Here is a 16,650-nt window from a genome sequence, read left to right on the forward strand (position 1 = left end):
TCAACCCTCATCCCTCATCCCTCAACCCGTCTCGCTACAGTATTTTCATTGCATCCCCGTCCTATCACCTACCCCCGTCCTAGTCCTTGCCCGTCCCGCTTCCGCCTCAGCGTAGTGACAAGTCGATCCATTTTCTTTCCTGTCATCAAACACGTTCCAAGATCTCTCTGCACCATCCCTCCTTCAGAAGTCGCCCGGAGACTTAGCCTGATCCCCTGTCGACACCAGCACCACCTTCCACTACCCGCAGCCAATGTCGATATCTCAAATGTCCACCGGTCTTATTTTCATTGACCGGCTTTCACTGTTGACTGACGCTCCTATCGGTCCCTGTGAGATTCAACATGTTTGACCGCCCCACGCCAATGCTGCCGTCACTTCAACCTTCTCACTCTCTAATTCCATCACATTCCCTCCCCTCTCTCCTCTCCTCCCCTCATCTCCCACGCCATCCACCCATCCCTCGCGCACTCACCTCCACCCGAAACCATTTCATAAGCCCTGGCCCAGCTCCACACGATGACATGGCTGTAATCTCGAAACAGCCGGCATGGTTATGCTTGTATTGCAGTTTTGGGGCCAACTCGACAAGGTCCCAGCATGCTCAACTGCTCATAAAGTCACTTCATTGACGTTGCCCGCACTGGTGTAAACGCTAATACAGTGCGCTCCACCCTTCCGACGACCGAACAAACGATCTTGAGTCGAAACTCTAAGATCCCCCCGCTAACCATTTAGTCAATCCGCGGTCCACGGGCCATTGGCCCACACCAGCCGTGGGTCAGAAGTCTGCTCTTGACCATGGTGCCCGTGGTGTGGCTGTCGCTGTCGTTCCGGCTCCGCGTTGCTGGCTCATGACTGAATCTACGGCATCCTCAAGACCTATCGGTGGGATACCCGTTTTCCAAGACAAGGCGGTAGGGACAAAGCGCCCTCGGTCCCACAAATACCTAAGCCGTATCCCTCATGACCTAGTACCCGTCCTTTTGATCTACTTGATGTTGCGACCCCCAACAAATTTATCTTATATAACGAATATCATGCTCTGCGGCTGTCAATTTATGCATCCTGCCTCCACGTCACGATGTGACTTGACCATTCATGAGACGTCCAAGCCATGAATCTTTCCGGCGATAAACAAAGACTTCCTTTCTCTATGTCACGCTGCATTCACTCACTCGACCGCCTGAAATCCGAGTTCTGGGTCATAGCTGGGCCCTCAGCTTGTTTGATCAACTAGCATTATCCCTTATATCAAGGTCCATCGCCTCGAGATCTTTCTGTCCGATACATAACAAACCTCATGAGCGAATTCCTCCTCCGATACCATCCCTCTCCATATCCTCTCATGCTCTTGACCCTCCACCAAGCCTATCATCCAACAGTTCATTCACCGCTCTTGCCTGATATAAGATGGGAACCCGTCAAAGTCCTCGATCCACGACCGATGTAAGTACCGAAATCAGACCACCCTCGGTCATGTGTGCTTGTTCAAGAATGCTAAGGCCCACTTCAGCCCGCCAACACACGCATAAACTGGCCTATGACCCATGACCAGTGCCTGTCGCGAAACAATCAGAAACATCTCGTCCGCAAGATAACCGCTGAGCAATCCCCTATGTTCTGGCGTTGTTCCAAGTGTATGGCCGAGGTCAGCCAGACCGTTCAATGTCTTCGGTGTGGCTGGCGGGCCTGTATGAACTGTGCCAGATCTCACAGCGAATTTGTCAGTAATGTTGACCGTGGCGGTCCTAGATACCTGGGCAAATGATAGGTTCGGGGCTACGCATTTGTTAAATTTGGTGTCATTCTGACAGCGTCTAGGTTCTGCACGGGCAAGCTATCCCCTGTGACTTAGGCATTGATTTGTCTCGTCCTCTGACTGCCCTACCGTCCACTTCGACCGCCCCTTTTCCGTTGTTCATGGCAGCCCGGATTCCTCACAACTTTCATGACTCCTTTTCAGTAATTTCCAACCTGTATCACCACCCTGATGACTACGACGATACGGCCTCTCTCTAGAAGATCACTCTCTTCCAAGTCTCCCGCTACAAATACAGATGTATATGTCCATGGGTCGACCCCTTTGCTCAATCTCAACCCAATATACGTTCGCGTGCGGGGCTCAACAGAAACCCCATGGGATGGCGGGATACTGGTAATCGGAAGCCCGATCAAGTGGATTGGACGCTTAATCGTATTGCCCTCGATATTTCTCTCCTCGTTCTCGGATACCAGTTACGACAATGATATTGTAATCATTGTGGCGTTGGGTGGATGGGAGCTCTGAATACCAGGCCGTATGTAGTGATCTTATCCTATCATTTAAAGGCCGTCCTTTATATCCGCGACGTATCCTTCCCTCATCTTACACCCATGTAGGCGCGAAGTGAATCTAAAGTAGCATGGGAGCAACATGTTGTCCCCGCGACGTAGAATCCATACACATACACTCGATAATGTGCTCCGTCGAGTTCATTGATAAATGGTCTTTATTCCAATGTTGCTATCATCCAAAAAATTAGACGTTCATCTTGTACGTCTACAGACAGGAGGTGCACTACGTTTGAGCTCGTCATCCAGTGGAGACATTGAGATCTACACTGCCTTTTTCTGACCCTTCTTATACGTGTCTAGTTTGGTTCATGTCCCCTTCATCCTTTGTCGGGCTGAATCCTCCCGCAGAAAGTCCGATTACCTAGCGATTGGCTCATAGCACAGAATTTTTCACCATAGTCATTGTACAACTTCCGAGTTCGGCTGTCGAAATCTTTCAGGCATCCAAAATGAGAGTCGAGACTCAAATTTAAAAGGCTTTCGAAATGTTTTCCCCGCAGAGTGTCTGGGGATTGGACCTGGTCACTTGGTCAATCAGCCCATTAACTGAGTAAGAATAAGCATGATTGATCCATGATCGACGAACGACAGCCTTGCTTCTCGTAAGGCATCCATTGTCGTAAAAGCGATGCCTGTCTGTTGGCCCAAGGCCCAGCCTAAACCGGCGTATCACATTTTCCTGGTCTCTGATTGGAACAATAGACCCAGGTGAATCCTTTGTCCAACCGCCTTATTTAGCGTTGTCAGTCTCAGCCTCGCTGATTGTTCCAGAGTCCAACGTGCAAGGCGTTTTCGTTGCCTTGCTCCTTTCTACATGCTGCCTAATACCTTCAAAATGTGACGGATGTTTCAAACATCCCAGAATTCCACATGGGCAACCTGCAGTATCACTCAGCAGCTCGGTAAACCTAAGCCCTTTCCATTGTACCAACGGCTCAGGTACTTCAATTTGATACCATGGCCGAGATTGTTGGTGCGATTGCAAGCGTGCTCGCTCTTTGCGAGGTCGCTTCAGGAACGCTGAAGCGTGTAGCCGAGCTTCGTCGGGCACCAACAGAGATCAATGCCCTACTGGTGAGACAGACGTACCACTAAGGTTGGCAAAGGTCGTGTCGCTAAATCTATAAAAGGATGAGGTCAACAGAATCGGCCAAGCCATTCGAGCCATTGAATCATACACTGAAGTCTCTATACAGCCCTTGCAACGATGTGAAAGCCTTATTACGGACTTGAATCATATCATCACGACGAGCATAATCCGACAGGGCAATGACACCACTCGAATTCGCCGTAGAAACTGGCTCAAGAACAAAAGACAAGTGGTTCAGCTCTATGAAAAGCTCGAGAAAGAGCGGAAGATCCTCTGGGAAGCACGCTGTGCGGAATTACTGTCAGTCCCATACATCTATTCTCTTCTTGATGAGATCTTAACTTGGCATTCCAGGTCATCAACTCGCCGTGTTGAGCTGACAACGGACACTATCAAGAATCAGTCTATACGCCATGACTCAAGGGTTCTCAGCATTGACAAAAGGCTGGGGAACATGGAGGTTGCTCTAATCTCGCAACAATCAGCTAAGCCCTACAACGCAGCTTCCTCATTGCCTTCCAGCATTTTCGGAAGGCATGATAGGTTTGATGTCCAGAGCTTTTCTGAGAAGGCCACGTCTGGACGCCCAGCCGATTGGTGGGATAATATTGTTTCTAAAGAAGAAGAACCTACACAGAAACCATTGTTTGATGCTTTTCATTTTGCAGATGTCTGTCCAGAACTGTACACCGTTCGAACCGGTGTGCCCAACCTAGTTCAATCCTACGGCGGAGAGATTTCCGTCTCAGAATACATGCGAGTCTACCAATTTGCATTCTCTTACCGCCAACAACCTCGCAAATGGATTCGATTCACCTTACGCGTCACTATAAGCGTCGAGTCCAAACACTGGAATCTACAACCGTCCACTGCCATAGGTCTGATCAACTTACCTTGCCGCGAGCTACCACATAGCTTAATGGTGAGATTTGAAAAGATGCTGATGAGTCTGCGAGGCCTAGATCAAAACTCCTGTCTCACTCTCTTCATGGGTAGGAACGGAGAGGATGTCGAGGGTCAGGAGGATGATTCAATCTTCTCCATGAAGCTCAGCAAACCGACATTCGAGATGAAAGAATACTTGCAGAAAATCACGCGCACGATCTATCACTGGGGGTGCCCGCGGTACTCTGACCAGCAGTTTGATCAGCGAGCACGATTTGGACATAGTCCGACCAACTCATTTATTGTATGCCTGGGTGCACGATGGGTAGTGGCCACGCGGTTTGGGCCAGACCAGTCTTCGATTGATCGAGACCTATACGCCATGCGGAGCTTGCACCATCTGAATGGTGCTCCCGGGATTACACCGTTCCTTTGAGTCTTGCTGGACGACCAGGGCATCATCAGCGGATTTCTATCCGATCTTCCAGCCAGCGGCAGACTCAGCCGCGTGATGGCTGATGCTATCGAGTCAAAGGCGCCTGTCGACTGGACACGACGGAGGAAATGGTGTCGACAATTGGTACAGGCCGTCAGCCAAATGCATTCCCAAGGATTTGTGGTAGGATATCTAGGCAAGATGGCTGACTGTGGTGTGGGCATCGACAGCAACGACAATGCCGTGCTATATGGCCGTTTCTCAACGACTATCAACTACATTCCGACCAAATGGGATCATCCGCCTGAATGCAAGCATTCGATTTCGGCTTCGAGGCCCATGATGGCCACGCCTGAGACAGACCTGTATCAACTGGGCTTCCTGCTTTGGCGCATCGCTACCAACAACAACATTGTCACTCAGACCGACATATGCAAGATGTTTGGCTGCACGACGGACTTCGACACCACCTCCGATGACCCAGCCAACTGTCTCGAACCTCATTCCACCTCCGCAATGCTTCCGTGGGTCGACGAGCAACATACCCAATATCTCCAAATCGTCATTGATGAGTGTCGACGACAGTCACCCGCAGATCGATCACCGGCGTGTGAACTACTGAAAAGATTCTCCGCAGTGGAAGAAGACTTGTATGACATCACTAGAAATATCCTCTCCCAGACCTCTGGACCGCCAAAGATCAGACAAGCAGACTACAACACTAACAACTGCAACAACAGCAACAGTGAACCCTGCCCCCCAAGGACAGGATTTTCACGACCCGAGGAATGTTTACTCGACTGGGGCGAGATCATCTATTGCAACCGATGCAATGATATAGCAACTAACCATTTCCACCATTGTCGCATCTGTGACCTATCAAACTACGATATCTGCCATGGTTGCTTCTTGAAGGGAGTCCATTGTTTCGATGATACTCACGCTCTCGAAGAATATTCAAATCTTTATGATGAAAGAAGATTTCATACTAATGTGAAAGAGAATGGGAAGCGAGTTCTTGTCATCCGCTAATGGGAAAGGGTAGATGAGACCAAGGAGGGCCGAGGGGCTTTGTAGGTCAAATTGAGTCATGACTACGAGTCTCCAAAGATGCACGTTTCATACACCCCTCGATGGGCTATCAACGTGTCATTTTGATTCTCCAAGAGTAACCACTGTGTAAGGAATGCGCGCTAATGCCGGTTGATAATCATCTTCCGACCTGACCGTGACAATGTATGTGACATTCAATAAGAGCTTTGTGAACAACTCTTCACGCCCATTAACAAATAAAACTGATTCACTCCAGTCATGAGAATTCTCGTCCTTCCAAAACAATAGGCGCCACCAGTGTCCAACTGTAGATCGCATAACACACCCAGGCACTGATGATCTTGATCCAGCTGGCCCAATATGTTCGGCCAACAGGACTGAAATCCGAATCTTTCGGATCACCTGAAAAGTCCTGTGTGAGCAACGTTGCGACCCAACAGGTGGCCATCAAGAATATGACATGGAACAAGCTGTAGTTGTACTGGGTTCCTTGGCGTTCATCATCCTTTCCATTTTTTCCGCCAACTTCCTCTTCCTCGTCGTCTGAATCCTCATCAAGAGCAGAGGCTGGAAGTGCACCACTCTCGACGGCAGCCCTCATGATCTCTCGTCTCGAGGTTGGCTGTTGAGTCACCAGCCCGTGCTCATATTCGTCCTGGGATAATACTCCGTAATTTCCCTTTCCTGTGTTGTTGCCGATTGCAAATCCTTGTGTGGCTGCTCGTGTGGTAGTGTATGCGATGGTGAGCATGGTAACAATCGCTCCGAGGACAATCGTTGTTGTTCGAGCGCCTCTGGCTCGGACCAGTGGGTTGCAGTGTTTATCATCTGGCTCCATGCAGACTGCTGAAAATGTGAGGTAAGTGCAGTAAACGGCCACCATAGCGGACTGAGCAAGACCGGCCTTGGGGTTGGCTTCCTGAATAGCAGGCTGCACACTCAGAACGGTGATGATACACAACATGATCAGATTGACGGTGATGGCCGCGATGTTCATACTGCATCCACTGGCGGCAAAGAAGATGTACATGACAATCGTCATGGCGAAGGCAGCAAGATACATGCCTAGACTTGAGCCCATAAGCAAGAATTGCCATAGACGGTAATTGGGGCCATCTCCTTGATCGATTTTGTCCTGACAAAGTTCGGCCCAGGTGTGTGCAAGGTCGACCAAAAGGATGAGGCCGAGGAGAACAAAGAGGACGGCTCCGACATAGGCGACATAATTTCCCCAAAAGAGAAAGAAGCCCTCTGGGATGAAGAAGCTGAGCACAACCAGTACAATCCAGAACAGAATCTTTGGTCCCCAGAAGCCATTTTGTAGACCAGCCCTGGTGTCCTTTGTGCTGCGAACGCCAATCAAAAGTACGGAGAGAATGAGATGGAATAAGCCGAGGGCGAAGTTGATCCGTTGGACAGCAAAATAACCATAGCAGTCTGAAGAGCCGCACTTGAAAGTCATGTAATCCAAGGTCAAGTGTTCAAGTTTTCGAACTGCCCAAGGCGTCAAGCTGATCCAGGCGAGTATGCTATTGAAGACGAGAAGAACCGCATAGGCGATTCTGGTAGCAATGGATGATCGAAACTTGGACATGCCGCATGGACCGCAGATCATGGAGCATGAAGCGGCACCGCAACATGATGCCCCAATAGACCATAATGTGGCGGTGGAGGGAAGTATAAGAGCCGGGATGGCAAGGACGGCACCCATGATTGCGATGGGAAGACCGGGAGAGAGATAAAGCGAGGTTGGGGTGAAGTTGTATCAACTGGCGGATAAGTTGAGGGGTTGAGCAATGGGATGAGAGGAGAGGAGAGTGATGTGTTTGATTTGGAGAATGTTGTCAATATTGATGTTCCTGATGTTCCTGCTGTCGTTGGGTGTGGTAAAGGGAAGGATGATCAGGCGAAGATGATGGACGTTGGAGAGGAACCTGAAACAGGCGCAGTCAATGTGAAGACGACATGAGATGGAGTTGGAGTTTGGCTGGAATGGAATCTGGAGGCGAGTGGCGGCCGACGGCAAGAGCGGCACAAGGTCATAGTAGTCTTGATTGGCTGATCGACTAGGCAACCGAGACTAGCACTTTTTGAGAATCTCAACCGCCGTTAAGTCTGAAGATCCCACAAATAGTGGCCAGATGCTCAACAGATAGCGGCTTTGTCCGTAATAGTCCCCGAGGCAGTCGATTGCACTTTAACCTCCACTGTTCGTTGGACCCGACATCAACTCTCATTACCTTGTCCACCTTGTGTTACAACCACTCTTTGACTATTCCTATTCTCACTTCGATTCGACGTGACCAGACCTGAGATGTCTGGGTCGATTCTATTCTACCTATCGTCATGATACCTACACCAGAGCCCAGGAGGCTCCGCCTGATAACGGTAATCGCAGCCACCGTTACGGCCCTGGCCTGCGGCACCAATGTGAGTTCAGGGTTTTGATCAACCTGCATGAATATGGACTGACACATGAACAGTATGGCTACTCTGTATGGGGTCCGAGTTTCGCGGCCCGTCTGAGGTTATCTGCTACTCACAGCAATCTCATCGTACGATTTCCCCTCGATACCTACCTACCTCTGGCGAATTGCAACTGACGACTCAATATTCAGGGCACTTTTGGGAATCTGGGAATGTACGCAACAGGTATACCGGCAGGGATAATGATTGATGCAAAGAGCCCAAGATGGGGTGTGGTGTTGGGAATCGTTCTCTTCTTTCTGGGCTACTATCCAATTGCCCAAGGTACGTATTCCAGACGATCCATAGAGGCCAGCGTTGAGAAGAACACACTGACGTTTTCCTAGCATACTCTGCCGGCCCAGGAGCGTACAGCGTGGCATCCATTTGCGTTTTCTCTTTCTTCACCGGTGCTGGCAGTTGTTCAGCATTTACTGCTTCGATAAAAGCTGGTGAGCAATCCCTTCTCAACCGTACTCTACAAATTTACTGATCTCTCGTCGATAGCCGCATTAAGCTTCCCAGATTCGCGTGGCACAGCGACAGCGTTCCCCCTTGCTGCGTTTGGTCTTAGTGCTCTGTTCTTCACCACAATTGCCCTCGCCCTCCCGCCCGGGGTCAACAGCTTTCTCGTTCTTCTTGCCGTTGGGACAGTTGTCCTTCCTCTTTTCTCACTTCCATTCATGCGCGTGCCAAATCAGCACAACTATCACCACATCTCTCAGCATGAGAACCAAGCTCTGCACCGAACCAGCCCTTCCATAGGTCGACCATCCTATAACAATTCATCCGAACCAGGTGCGCTGAATAATCATCATCGTCAAACTGCCCATTCCCAACCAACATCATCCCGACCCCCAACCAACCCCGAACCCCCCAGCACCGAGAACTCGTCTCTATTGTCCAGGTCATCCTCAGAAGAAGATTTCGGCGACCTCGAAAACTCGAAACATTCCGAATCTGACCGCGCACATGAGCCTCCTCATTTAGACATTCGCGGCTTCGCACTTCTCCCTCTCGCAGAGTTCTGGCAGTTGTTTTGCATGCTCGGCCTTTTGACAGGTATAGGATTGATGACCATCAAGTAAGAATTCCCTTCTCCCTTCTTTCACCTACTTTTGCAAAAGAGCATGCATACTGACGACGCATTCACTGCTTAGCAATATCGGCAATGATGCACAAGCGCTTTGGTTGCATTACGACCCATCTACCCCGGTATCGTTCATTGAAAGCCGGCAGGCCATGCACGTTTCGATCCTCAGCTTCTGTTCATTCAGCGGACGCCTCCTGAGCGGCATAGGATCCGACATCCTGGTGGCACGGCTCTCTCGGTCGCGATTCTGGTGCTTGTTCGTGTCGGCGGTCATATTTGTGGCGGCTCAGGTGACGGCGACACAAGTGTCAAACCCTCACCTCCTCATCTTGGTGTCAGGGCTAACTGGTCTGGCATACGGGATGTTGTTCGGGGTGTATCCGTCTCTGGTGGCGCACAGTTTCGGGGTGCATGGACTGAGTCAGAACTGGGGTACCATGACGCTGGCGCCTGTGATTAGTGGCAACGTTTTCAACCTCCTTTATGGATCCATCTACGATGCTCATTCGGTGGTTAACGACCAGGGCCACATGGAATGTTCGCAAGGCCGGCGATGCTATGCGGGCGCATACTCGGTCGCTATGGCTGCGTCGATTGTGTCGGTAGGCTTTTGCCTATGGGCAATCAGACACGAAGACCTGGTGTATCGAAGAAGGCAGCTCGACATGGGGTCCGGTCGGGACCGGCGTGGCAGAAGTAGTCATGGCGATGATGGATATCATGAGAGACTGGCATGATGTGTCCATCCCCTGACTGAGGTGAGGCAGGTCTTTGACCCTCTTGAGCGTCAGCCTCCCCTTTCTATCATCTGCATCGCGATCCTATCCGCACGAGGACCTAAACTAGACGTTAGACAGTTATTTATACATATATCATTACGCAACGCCAGCATCACGACACCAGGGGATGGGATTTTGACTGGCGTGGAAGGTCGGAGTGGGACAATGAACATATACCAATGACAGAAAGGTCATGCATGGAGCGACGGTGATGGGAGATTACTTGGATGGAAAGATATGAATTTGATTGATACAGAGGTCACTGATAGATACCTAATATCATAGTGTCTTGAGTTTGAATGGAACTCCCACCACGTGGCAGTAGTTGTTCTTTCATTCTCCCCGAAGAAAATGAATATTTGAATCAATGCAGTAGAGACACAGCGAATGGCACAATCAACCCATAACTCCTAATAATGCGTGCCTTTTGGAGAGAAAACATGGAGTTCTGCCCGTTCAGCCAGCCAGTCATCGTAAAGCCGAGGTGTGTGATCATGAAGATCTATGTGTGTGTTCGTGTGTATAAAATCCGAGACACAGCCTGTGTCGTAAAGTCCATAAGGACATTTGCAAATTCCTCAACGCCGTCCGAACCGAGAGTTGATGCAGAATATCGAAAAAAAATGTCTAATACTGATACAGGGAATGGAAATGAAGATGAAGATATCACTGGGATCCGAATCTGACGACGCTTGCCATGTGAAATACCTGTGAGAAATTTCATGCCTAGTCACATCCTATCACGCCTTGTCGGCTTCTCCAGTGATGCGTGCAATCTCAGCCGCGGCACTGGCTTCGTCGTCAGCTTCAACCGGTGGGCTGGTGACAAGATTGCTGGGGTGGATGGGGGTATTGGCAGGAGCAGTGCTCAGGTCGCTGATTTGTTTCTCCAATTCACGGATCCTCATACGGAGCATCTGATTCTCCCGAGTCAAATTGGCGGTTTCGGCTTGATAAAAGGCACTTTCGTCTCGGAAGCTGTTTCTTCGCCCTTGGGTGTCTATGGGTGAAGAGGGATAGTCGAAAGTAGAGGACGTCTGGTCCCCCACTGGATAGGCAGTGCGGAGATTGGGAGATCGACTGGCACTAGAACGGTTGTAGGAAAGAGAGATGCGTCGAGAATGAGGCACGGCGGGGACGGCAGGGTGGATGGAAGGGAAAGATATGGAGCGCTCTGAGGCCGGAGTGAGGTCGTCAATGACTGCCGTGTTTCCCGGGGTGGTCGAATTCTGCTGGGATGACCGTCGAGACGATTGCTCTTGTTGGTTGCGGAGAGCGTCGTTTTGCATTTGTTGTTCCCTGATCAATTGTAGCATCCTGTTGACCTGCATCTCTTGCTCTTGCTCCAAGGCATTGTGAACATCTCCGAGGCTAGGCTGTCGTTGATGGTGCGGGTCGCCGGTCGCTACTGCTGGTCTTCCACCGATGGTAGGAGGGCTGGCGGCGGAGAAAAAGTGGGAGATTCGGTCAGACATGTTGGCTCGGGGATCACTGCTGGACAACTCGCCCGGACTAGGGACGGAAGGATCGTTGAGATTGAGGTTCATGGCGACTTGAGACCGACGACGGTCGCTCGGCATACGGCCGAGTCTAGGAGAGCCTCGATTGCTGATGGATGATCTTCTCGACTCGTTTGCGGCATTGAGGGTGGCGGCGGAAGCAAGACTGATGGAGGCACGGGGAGAAGGTGTATCTTGTCTGTTTGGGGGAGAGGTGACGGTTTGCATGGCTCGGGGAGCCATCGGTGAGGATGACATGGATCTCGAGGGAGGAAGAGAATTGAGGTCAGGCGGGGCCATGGTGGGAGGAGAGAGAGGAGGGCGGAGATGATATTAGTAGGCAGACGTAGTGGTAATCAATTCTGGGAGTTGCCGGATCGTGAGGGTTGTAGGACACGAGGTGTGGAGGAGTGACAGGGCAATGAAAGTGAAAATGCGGCAAAGGATGCGTGTTCACATGATGAGCGAGAATGGAGGGCAAAAGACGAGATCTTGGCGTGCAAGTTGGAGGTGAGGCAAGCACCTGCAGTGGTCAGCGGTCAGTGGTACACAACGTGGAGAGGAAAGCAAGATTCATGTCTGGCAACCAGTTGAGTTTCTCAAAGATTGCATGTGCTGTGAATGGATATTGATGAACCACAAAAGTGGTGGCCTTGAGGGGTTTGTCAGAGAGAAATATTGTATAGCAACACGTGGCTGTGGCTGACGAGCGAGGGAAGCTTGCGTCAGAGAGGCGAATTCAAAAAGGGACAGTCGGGGTTATGACAAGCCCTGGCTATGGAGCTTAGTTAGAATTAAGCAAGGGCATTAAGGGAGATTCAAGTGAAAGGTCAATTAAATCGAGTATTATCATCTGTGACGTCCCAGGGAGTTTCACCATATGTCTGTGCATATATTTACTGTAATAATGGCCATGGAGAGAGTGCTGAGGTGTTTTGCTGGTGCATGACGTCAATGGAGAGGAATAAGAGCAGGGGATTAGGAAGGGACGAAAGCACTGAAGGGTAATCACTGTCAAGTCGGCTGAGGTGAGTCAGCATCATTGTAAGAGTTGTCGAGGATGATGTGAAGAGAGTACAGTACCTAGTAAGTTTGACAAACTCGTATACTGTACATACTCAAGGGTTTCAGTAACAGGTTAGCATTTGACACGTCGTCAAGCAATATGCACTTTAGATGCAGTGGTGGAGTTGTATATGTCGTATGTCGAGATGGAGGATGACGAGTACCTGACTGAGGTAAGTAGATACCTACTTACGTATTAGTGGTACATACTGTAGCCTAGCACGTGCCTAGCCTATGCTTCAGGCAGCTGCCAACAGTTCACCTTTCCACTATTTGGCGCCTGCCATCGATTACTGTAGACCCTCAACTCCAGGAGGCTCTCTTTCCAAATTCCATCACTACCATTCACCCTTGTCCCGCCAACTTGTCCCTAGCACTTTGACAATCCGAAGATCACCAAGTAATACTCCGCTTCTCATTGTATTAGACAGATTTAGAAACCACCACATTGACGAGCTTGCCTTATAGTGTAGGGAAGAAGGAAGGTTTACTAACCTACGGATACTACGGAGCAGTCTACGGAGTACGATGTCGGTCGATCTATCAATATCGGTCTCATGGACTCACTCCCATTTATTCCTCCCAATGCCAAACTTTCGATTCGGCGCAAGACATGGCTCAGAGATGTGCCTAGGTACCTACCTATATGGACTCGCCGGTTGAGAGGCATCGTTTATAGAGCGCGAGATGTGCGTGCTCCTTTTATTCTGCCAGGGTCTCCCTTCTTTAGTTCTCTATACAAAGACAGCAAGGACACTGAGGACTTGCTCGACTATGTCAAGTAATTACTCTACCAATGTAATCCATTTCCTCATAGTGACTGCAATTCTGCACTCCATGTATTGTCAACTTAGGCAGAATTGAATTAGAGCAGACACGATGGACGCTGTTGTGACGAACAGTTCGTTGACTATTGGGAGCTGGGTGGTTGGTGCAAGAGAACACACGTGACACGAACATGTAGAGCAGAGCAACAATCAAACAGGCATGCATTTACATTTCCATGAGTCAGGTACAGCTAGGTACGAAATGTTCGTAGGTGGACGGCTGAATGTACGGAGTATGCTTGCGATCGCCCAGAGTGGCCGTTTCTGCCTATTGTGGTTTTGCTAGCAAGTAGGCAGCAAGGGCAAGCACAGTTGTATACTACAGGTTGGCACCTACCTCAGGGTATGCATAAGATCAGCCTTGGCATTCGCACAACTCGAATATCGATCCCAAGGTGTTCGAGCGACATTAACATCATCGTCATCGTCATCCATCAGGATCTCCTCATCTTCCACTTCCATATCGGTCAGCCCAGCACGTGTGGGAACAATAATGACAATCAATCACGATACCTGTCATTCCCAAAGCTTGATCGTCAACTGTGGGCCTGCATCCTACTATGCAACAAAGTGCTAGCTACAGCTAGTGGCACAAAAGTTCAACATACGGACTCCCCATTGACCAATGCGCTAGCCTCCAACAACTAGTACCAAACTTAGTCAAGCTGTTGTCCAAGCAGCCACTAACCACGCCCACTGTCAACAAGCAGATGGCCTTTGTTGATCCCCTAGGAGCCTCTCGGCGTCATGCCCCGGGTGCCCAGGTCCCAATCCCCCAGGTCCAGGTGGTGCAGCCCTGCCTGATCGGACTGCCCACTGTCACCCCAGCCACTCCAATTTATACCCAACCTGATCCCCCCCAGCCACCCACCGGACCGATCACAGTCTGTCGTCCTTCCTTCCCTTTCTGACGGTGACATCTGCCTCCACAATAACAACAACAACATCACTTGTTGTCGCCGCACCTCGCCGTCGCCCTTTTTGCCACACCATCCACATCATCGCATTTACATTATCATCTGCATTGGGTCTAGCATCCTGTTTGCGCCATGTCGTCCGGTTTACCATATTTGCAGAAGCTGAGGAAATCAGACCTCACCGAGTTTGCGGAATCCTCCAAGCTCGCCGAGTAAGTCGCGTCTTTCCTTGGATTTCCCCGTCGCAAATACCTGCGTTTCATCGCTGACATCTACGCGACTGCAGTTATGCTGGTTTGAAAAAGGCCGAACTCGAAGTTGCCCTAGATGAGCACTTGCGCGCAAACTCCACCACTTATGGCAAAGATCCTTCTCTGAGCGAGTACTACAAGCGCCTCGCCAGCAGCACCCGCTCCCCAACCAAAAAGATTGCTGAAAAGGTCTCGGAGCTCGTCAAGTCTGATGATGACGCTGCACCCGTTAAGAAACCTAAGCGCAAGACCACAAGCGCACCTGTGGAAGACACGTAAGAAACAGCATTCACAACCCCTCATCACGCGTCCCAGTCTGACCAGAATCCTTTCAGAACTGACACCGACTCTCCTACTGGTGCCCTCATCAAGGCTCCCGCTAAAGAAGTCGCCCGTCGAGGTTCCATCTTAACCTCGCAGATTCCACTGCCACCGTCACCCTCGGTGGTCACTGATGCAATCGAGCAACAGACGCGTCGATTCCGCACATCGGTCTCGCATGCTTATCAACGTACTCAGATCCATGAATACGCCGACATGACTCGCGACCTGCTGTCGTCACCTCTGACCGTCACCATTCTGGGACTGTTGCTAGAAGCCAATGCTTTGCGCACACAAATCCTGCCCAACCAACCTATTGCCGAGTTTCCCGCCGTGCCTTATGTGCTATCCAAGCCCACAGCGATCAATGTTCCCAATTTGTTTCTGCTTCTGGAAACAAAGTTCTGGGCCCCATTCTCTCTGTGGTTCTTGACCTCGGCCATTCTCCCGGCCATCATCTCTTACTTCATCAACCTACCGTTGAAAGCTCAGCCCACCCACTCGTACTCAACGCGGCGAGCCACCACCGAGGCAAGCTCGCAATTGCAGTTTGATCCTTTCATCTTCAACATTGCCAAGGGGTTGTTGGCTTACCTCATCTACCCTCAACCCCACGCCGTCACCTATGCTGGGCTCTATGAGCACCACACCATTGCGACCGTCAACGAGAGCATTCTGGGTGGCTACTTCGCCGTCCTCATTAGCGCTGGCATTGGTGCAATTGTCAGCCTGTATGACGCTGTCTTGAAGAAGTGAGCACTCTGGCTCCTCGCAGGTGAATAGTTGCCGAGGCATCCGTCCACCAGCTCGCCGCCCCGTTTCACGGCCATGGCATGTACAGAGTTCGCACGGACCATAAGCATGGGATTGATGTTGATTGTGTTGGGTACAGACAGGTTCATGCTATCAGGGGGTCAAACCAGGGATTGAAATGATTTGATGAGCAAATTTTCCTTGGTTTGTGTTTTGTCTGTTTTTGTTTACACTCTTTATACCGAAGTTTGGAATTGGCAATGATGGTCAAGCGGGTGGACAGGCGGGATTGGCGCCTGGCGTCGGTCGTTATTCGCTCGTCATACCATACACGCTTGGGATACCTCTCATCCACGCATGGCGTTGTTGAGTGGAGCTGTTGAATTTTTGATAAATCGAAAACTGGTGCCCGGCTGCCAGACGGGAGCGATGTAGGGTGATAGCCAAAGGTGGAGTGCGTCATGGCGTGTGGATCATTGGAACGAGTCTGTTAGCTGGGCTATCAGATTCTGGTTCCACCACACCGATGTTACTTGTTTGTATGGACCAACAGATCGACAGACAGATGGGCTGGTCGGGGCACCATTCCGACGACCTCGACTTGTCAAGTCAGTCCGTCGAACGGAACAAACAAGGGGTTGAAACGCCAGACAGATTGGTGGCTGGACCGATGGATAGTTGATAGTCGGTGTAAAATCGTTTTAAATCATGCATTTTTCTGGGAACAAACGTCCTGTGTATCGAAGCAATAGTATCTATTCCTAGACTATAATCCTAGAACATGACTATACCATCCAACATTACCTTTTAGAGTATATTCTTCGGACATGAACGGCGTCTAGGTAGCCGTTTAGCACACCTGTGGAGAATGCACTCGT

General features: G+C 50.3%; 6 protein-coding genes across 7 annotated transcripts; 4 read left to right on the forward strand and 2 right to left on the reverse strand.

Moving 5' to 3' along the window:
* Nucleotides 1–3,294: 3,294 nt before the first annotated feature.
* On the forward strand, nucleotides 3,295–4,748 carry PV10_01640 (uncharacterized protein; the record flags this gene model as incomplete). The annotated part of the gene is made up of 2 exons (XM_016365869.1): nucleotides 3,295–3,411; nucleotides 3,468–4,748. 2 exons carry the CDS (start codon nucleotides 3,295–3,297, stop codon nucleotides 4,746–4,748), a joined length of 1,398 nt encoding a protein of 465 aa, XP_016229518.1.
* Nucleotides 4,749–4,823: 75 nt separating this feature from the next.
* PV10_01641 (uncharacterized protein) lies at nucleotides 4,824–5,589 on the forward strand (the record flags this gene model as incomplete). Its single annotated transcript, XM_016365870.1, has 2 exons — nucleotides 4,824–5,398; nucleotides 5,430–5,589. The coding sequence occupies 2 exons, from the start codon at nucleotides 4,824–4,826 to the stop codon at nucleotides 5,587–5,589; spliced, it is 735 nt and encodes a 244-aa protein (XP_016229519.1).
* Nucleotides 5,590–5,753: 164 nt separating this feature from the next.
* Nucleotides 5,754–7,755, reverse strand: PV10_01642 (uncharacterized protein). The gene has a single exon (XM_016365871.1). The coding sequence runs from the start codon at nucleotides 7,510–7,512 to the stop codon at nucleotides 6,058–6,060; it is 1,455 nt and encodes a 484-aa protein (XP_016229520.1). The 5' UTR covers nucleotides 7,513–7,755; the 3' UTR covers nucleotides 5,754–6,057.
* Nucleotides 7,756–8,014: 259 nt separating this feature from the next.
* PV10_01643 lies at nucleotides 8,015–10,439 on the forward strand. 2 transcript variants are annotated; one of them, XM_016365872.1, is made up of 6 exons: nucleotides 8,015–8,231; nucleotides 8,285–8,356; nucleotides 8,420–8,552; nucleotides 8,615–8,719; nucleotides 8,775–9,351; nucleotides 9,428–10,439. In XM_016365872.1, the coding sequence occupies exons 1-6, from the start codon at nucleotides 8,148–8,150 to the stop codon at nucleotides 10,095–10,097; spliced, it is 1,641 nt and encodes a 546-aa protein (XP_016229521.1). In that variant the 5' UTR covers nucleotides 8,015–8,147; the 3' UTR covers nucleotides 10,098–10,439. The 2 variants fall into 2 exon arrangements, with proteins under 2 accessions (XP_016229521.1, XP_016229522.1); XM_016365873.1 differs by having other exon boundaries at nucleotides 8,285–8,552.
* Nucleotides 10,359–12,496, reverse strand: PV10_01644 (uncharacterized protein). Its single transcript, XM_016365874.1, has one exon. It carries the CDS (start codon nucleotides 11,936–11,938, stop codon nucleotides 10,880–10,882), a length of 1,059 nt encoding a protein of 352 aa, XP_016229523.1. The 5' UTR covers nucleotides 11,939–12,496; the 3' UTR covers nucleotides 10,359–10,879.
* A 1,914-nt stretch (nucleotides 12,497–14,410) lies between these two features.
* Nucleotides 14,411–16,568, forward strand: PV10_01645 (uncharacterized protein). The gene is made up of 3 exons (XM_016365875.1): nucleotides 14,411–14,659; nucleotides 14,734–14,973; nucleotides 15,034–16,568. Exons 1-3 carry the CDS (start codon nucleotides 14,580–14,582, stop codon nucleotides 15,773–15,775), a joined length of 1,062 nt encoding a protein of 353 aa, XP_016229524.1. The 5' UTR covers nucleotides 14,411–14,579; the 3' UTR covers nucleotides 15,776–16,568.
* Nucleotides 16,569–16,650: the final 82 nt, after the last annotated feature.

Source organism: Exophiala mesophila (genome assembly GCF_000836275.1).
Source record: "Exophiala mesophila strain CBS 40295 unplaced genomic scaffold supercont1.1, whole genome shotgun sequence".
Lineage (NCBI taxonomy): Eukaryota > Fungi > Ascomycota > Eurotiomycetes > Chaetothyriales > Herpotrichiellaceae > Exophiala > Exophiala mesophila.

Bases quoted from the DNA above. Each gene is read 5' to 3' on its own strand.
- PV10_01644 (XM_016365874.1), bottom strand. From the start codon at position 11,938: ATGGCCCCGCCTGACCTCAATTCTCTTCCTCCCTCGAGATCCATGTCA.
- PV10_01645 (XM_016365875.1), top strand. From the start codon at position 14,580: ATGTCGTCCGGTTTACCATATTTGCAGAAGCTGAGGAAATCAGACCTC. The intron at 14,660-14,733 runs GTAAGTCGCGTC...ACGCGACTGCAG, and splicing joins GAATCCTCCAAGCTCGCCGA to TTATGCTGGTTTGAAAAAGG. The intron at 14,974-15,033 runs GTAAGAAACAGC...GAATCCTTTCAG, and splicing joins AGCGCACCTGTGGAAGACAC to AACTGACACCGACTCTCCTA.
- PV10_01643 (XM_016365872.1), top strand. From the start codon at position 8,148: ATGATACCTACACCAGAGCCCAGGAGGCTCCGCCTGATAACGGTAATC. The intron at 8,553-8,614 runs GTACGTATTCCA...ACGTTTTCCTAG, and splicing joins CTACTATCCAATTGCCCAAG to CATACTCTGCCGGCCCAGGA. The intron at 9,352-9,427 runs GTAAGAATTCCC...TTCACTGCTTAG, and splicing joins ATAGGATTGATGACCATCAA to CAATATCGGCAATGATGCAC.
- PV10_01642 (XM_016365871.1), bottom strand. From the start codon at position 7,512: ATGGGTGCCGTCCTTGCCATCCCGGCTCTTATACTTCCCTCCACCGCC.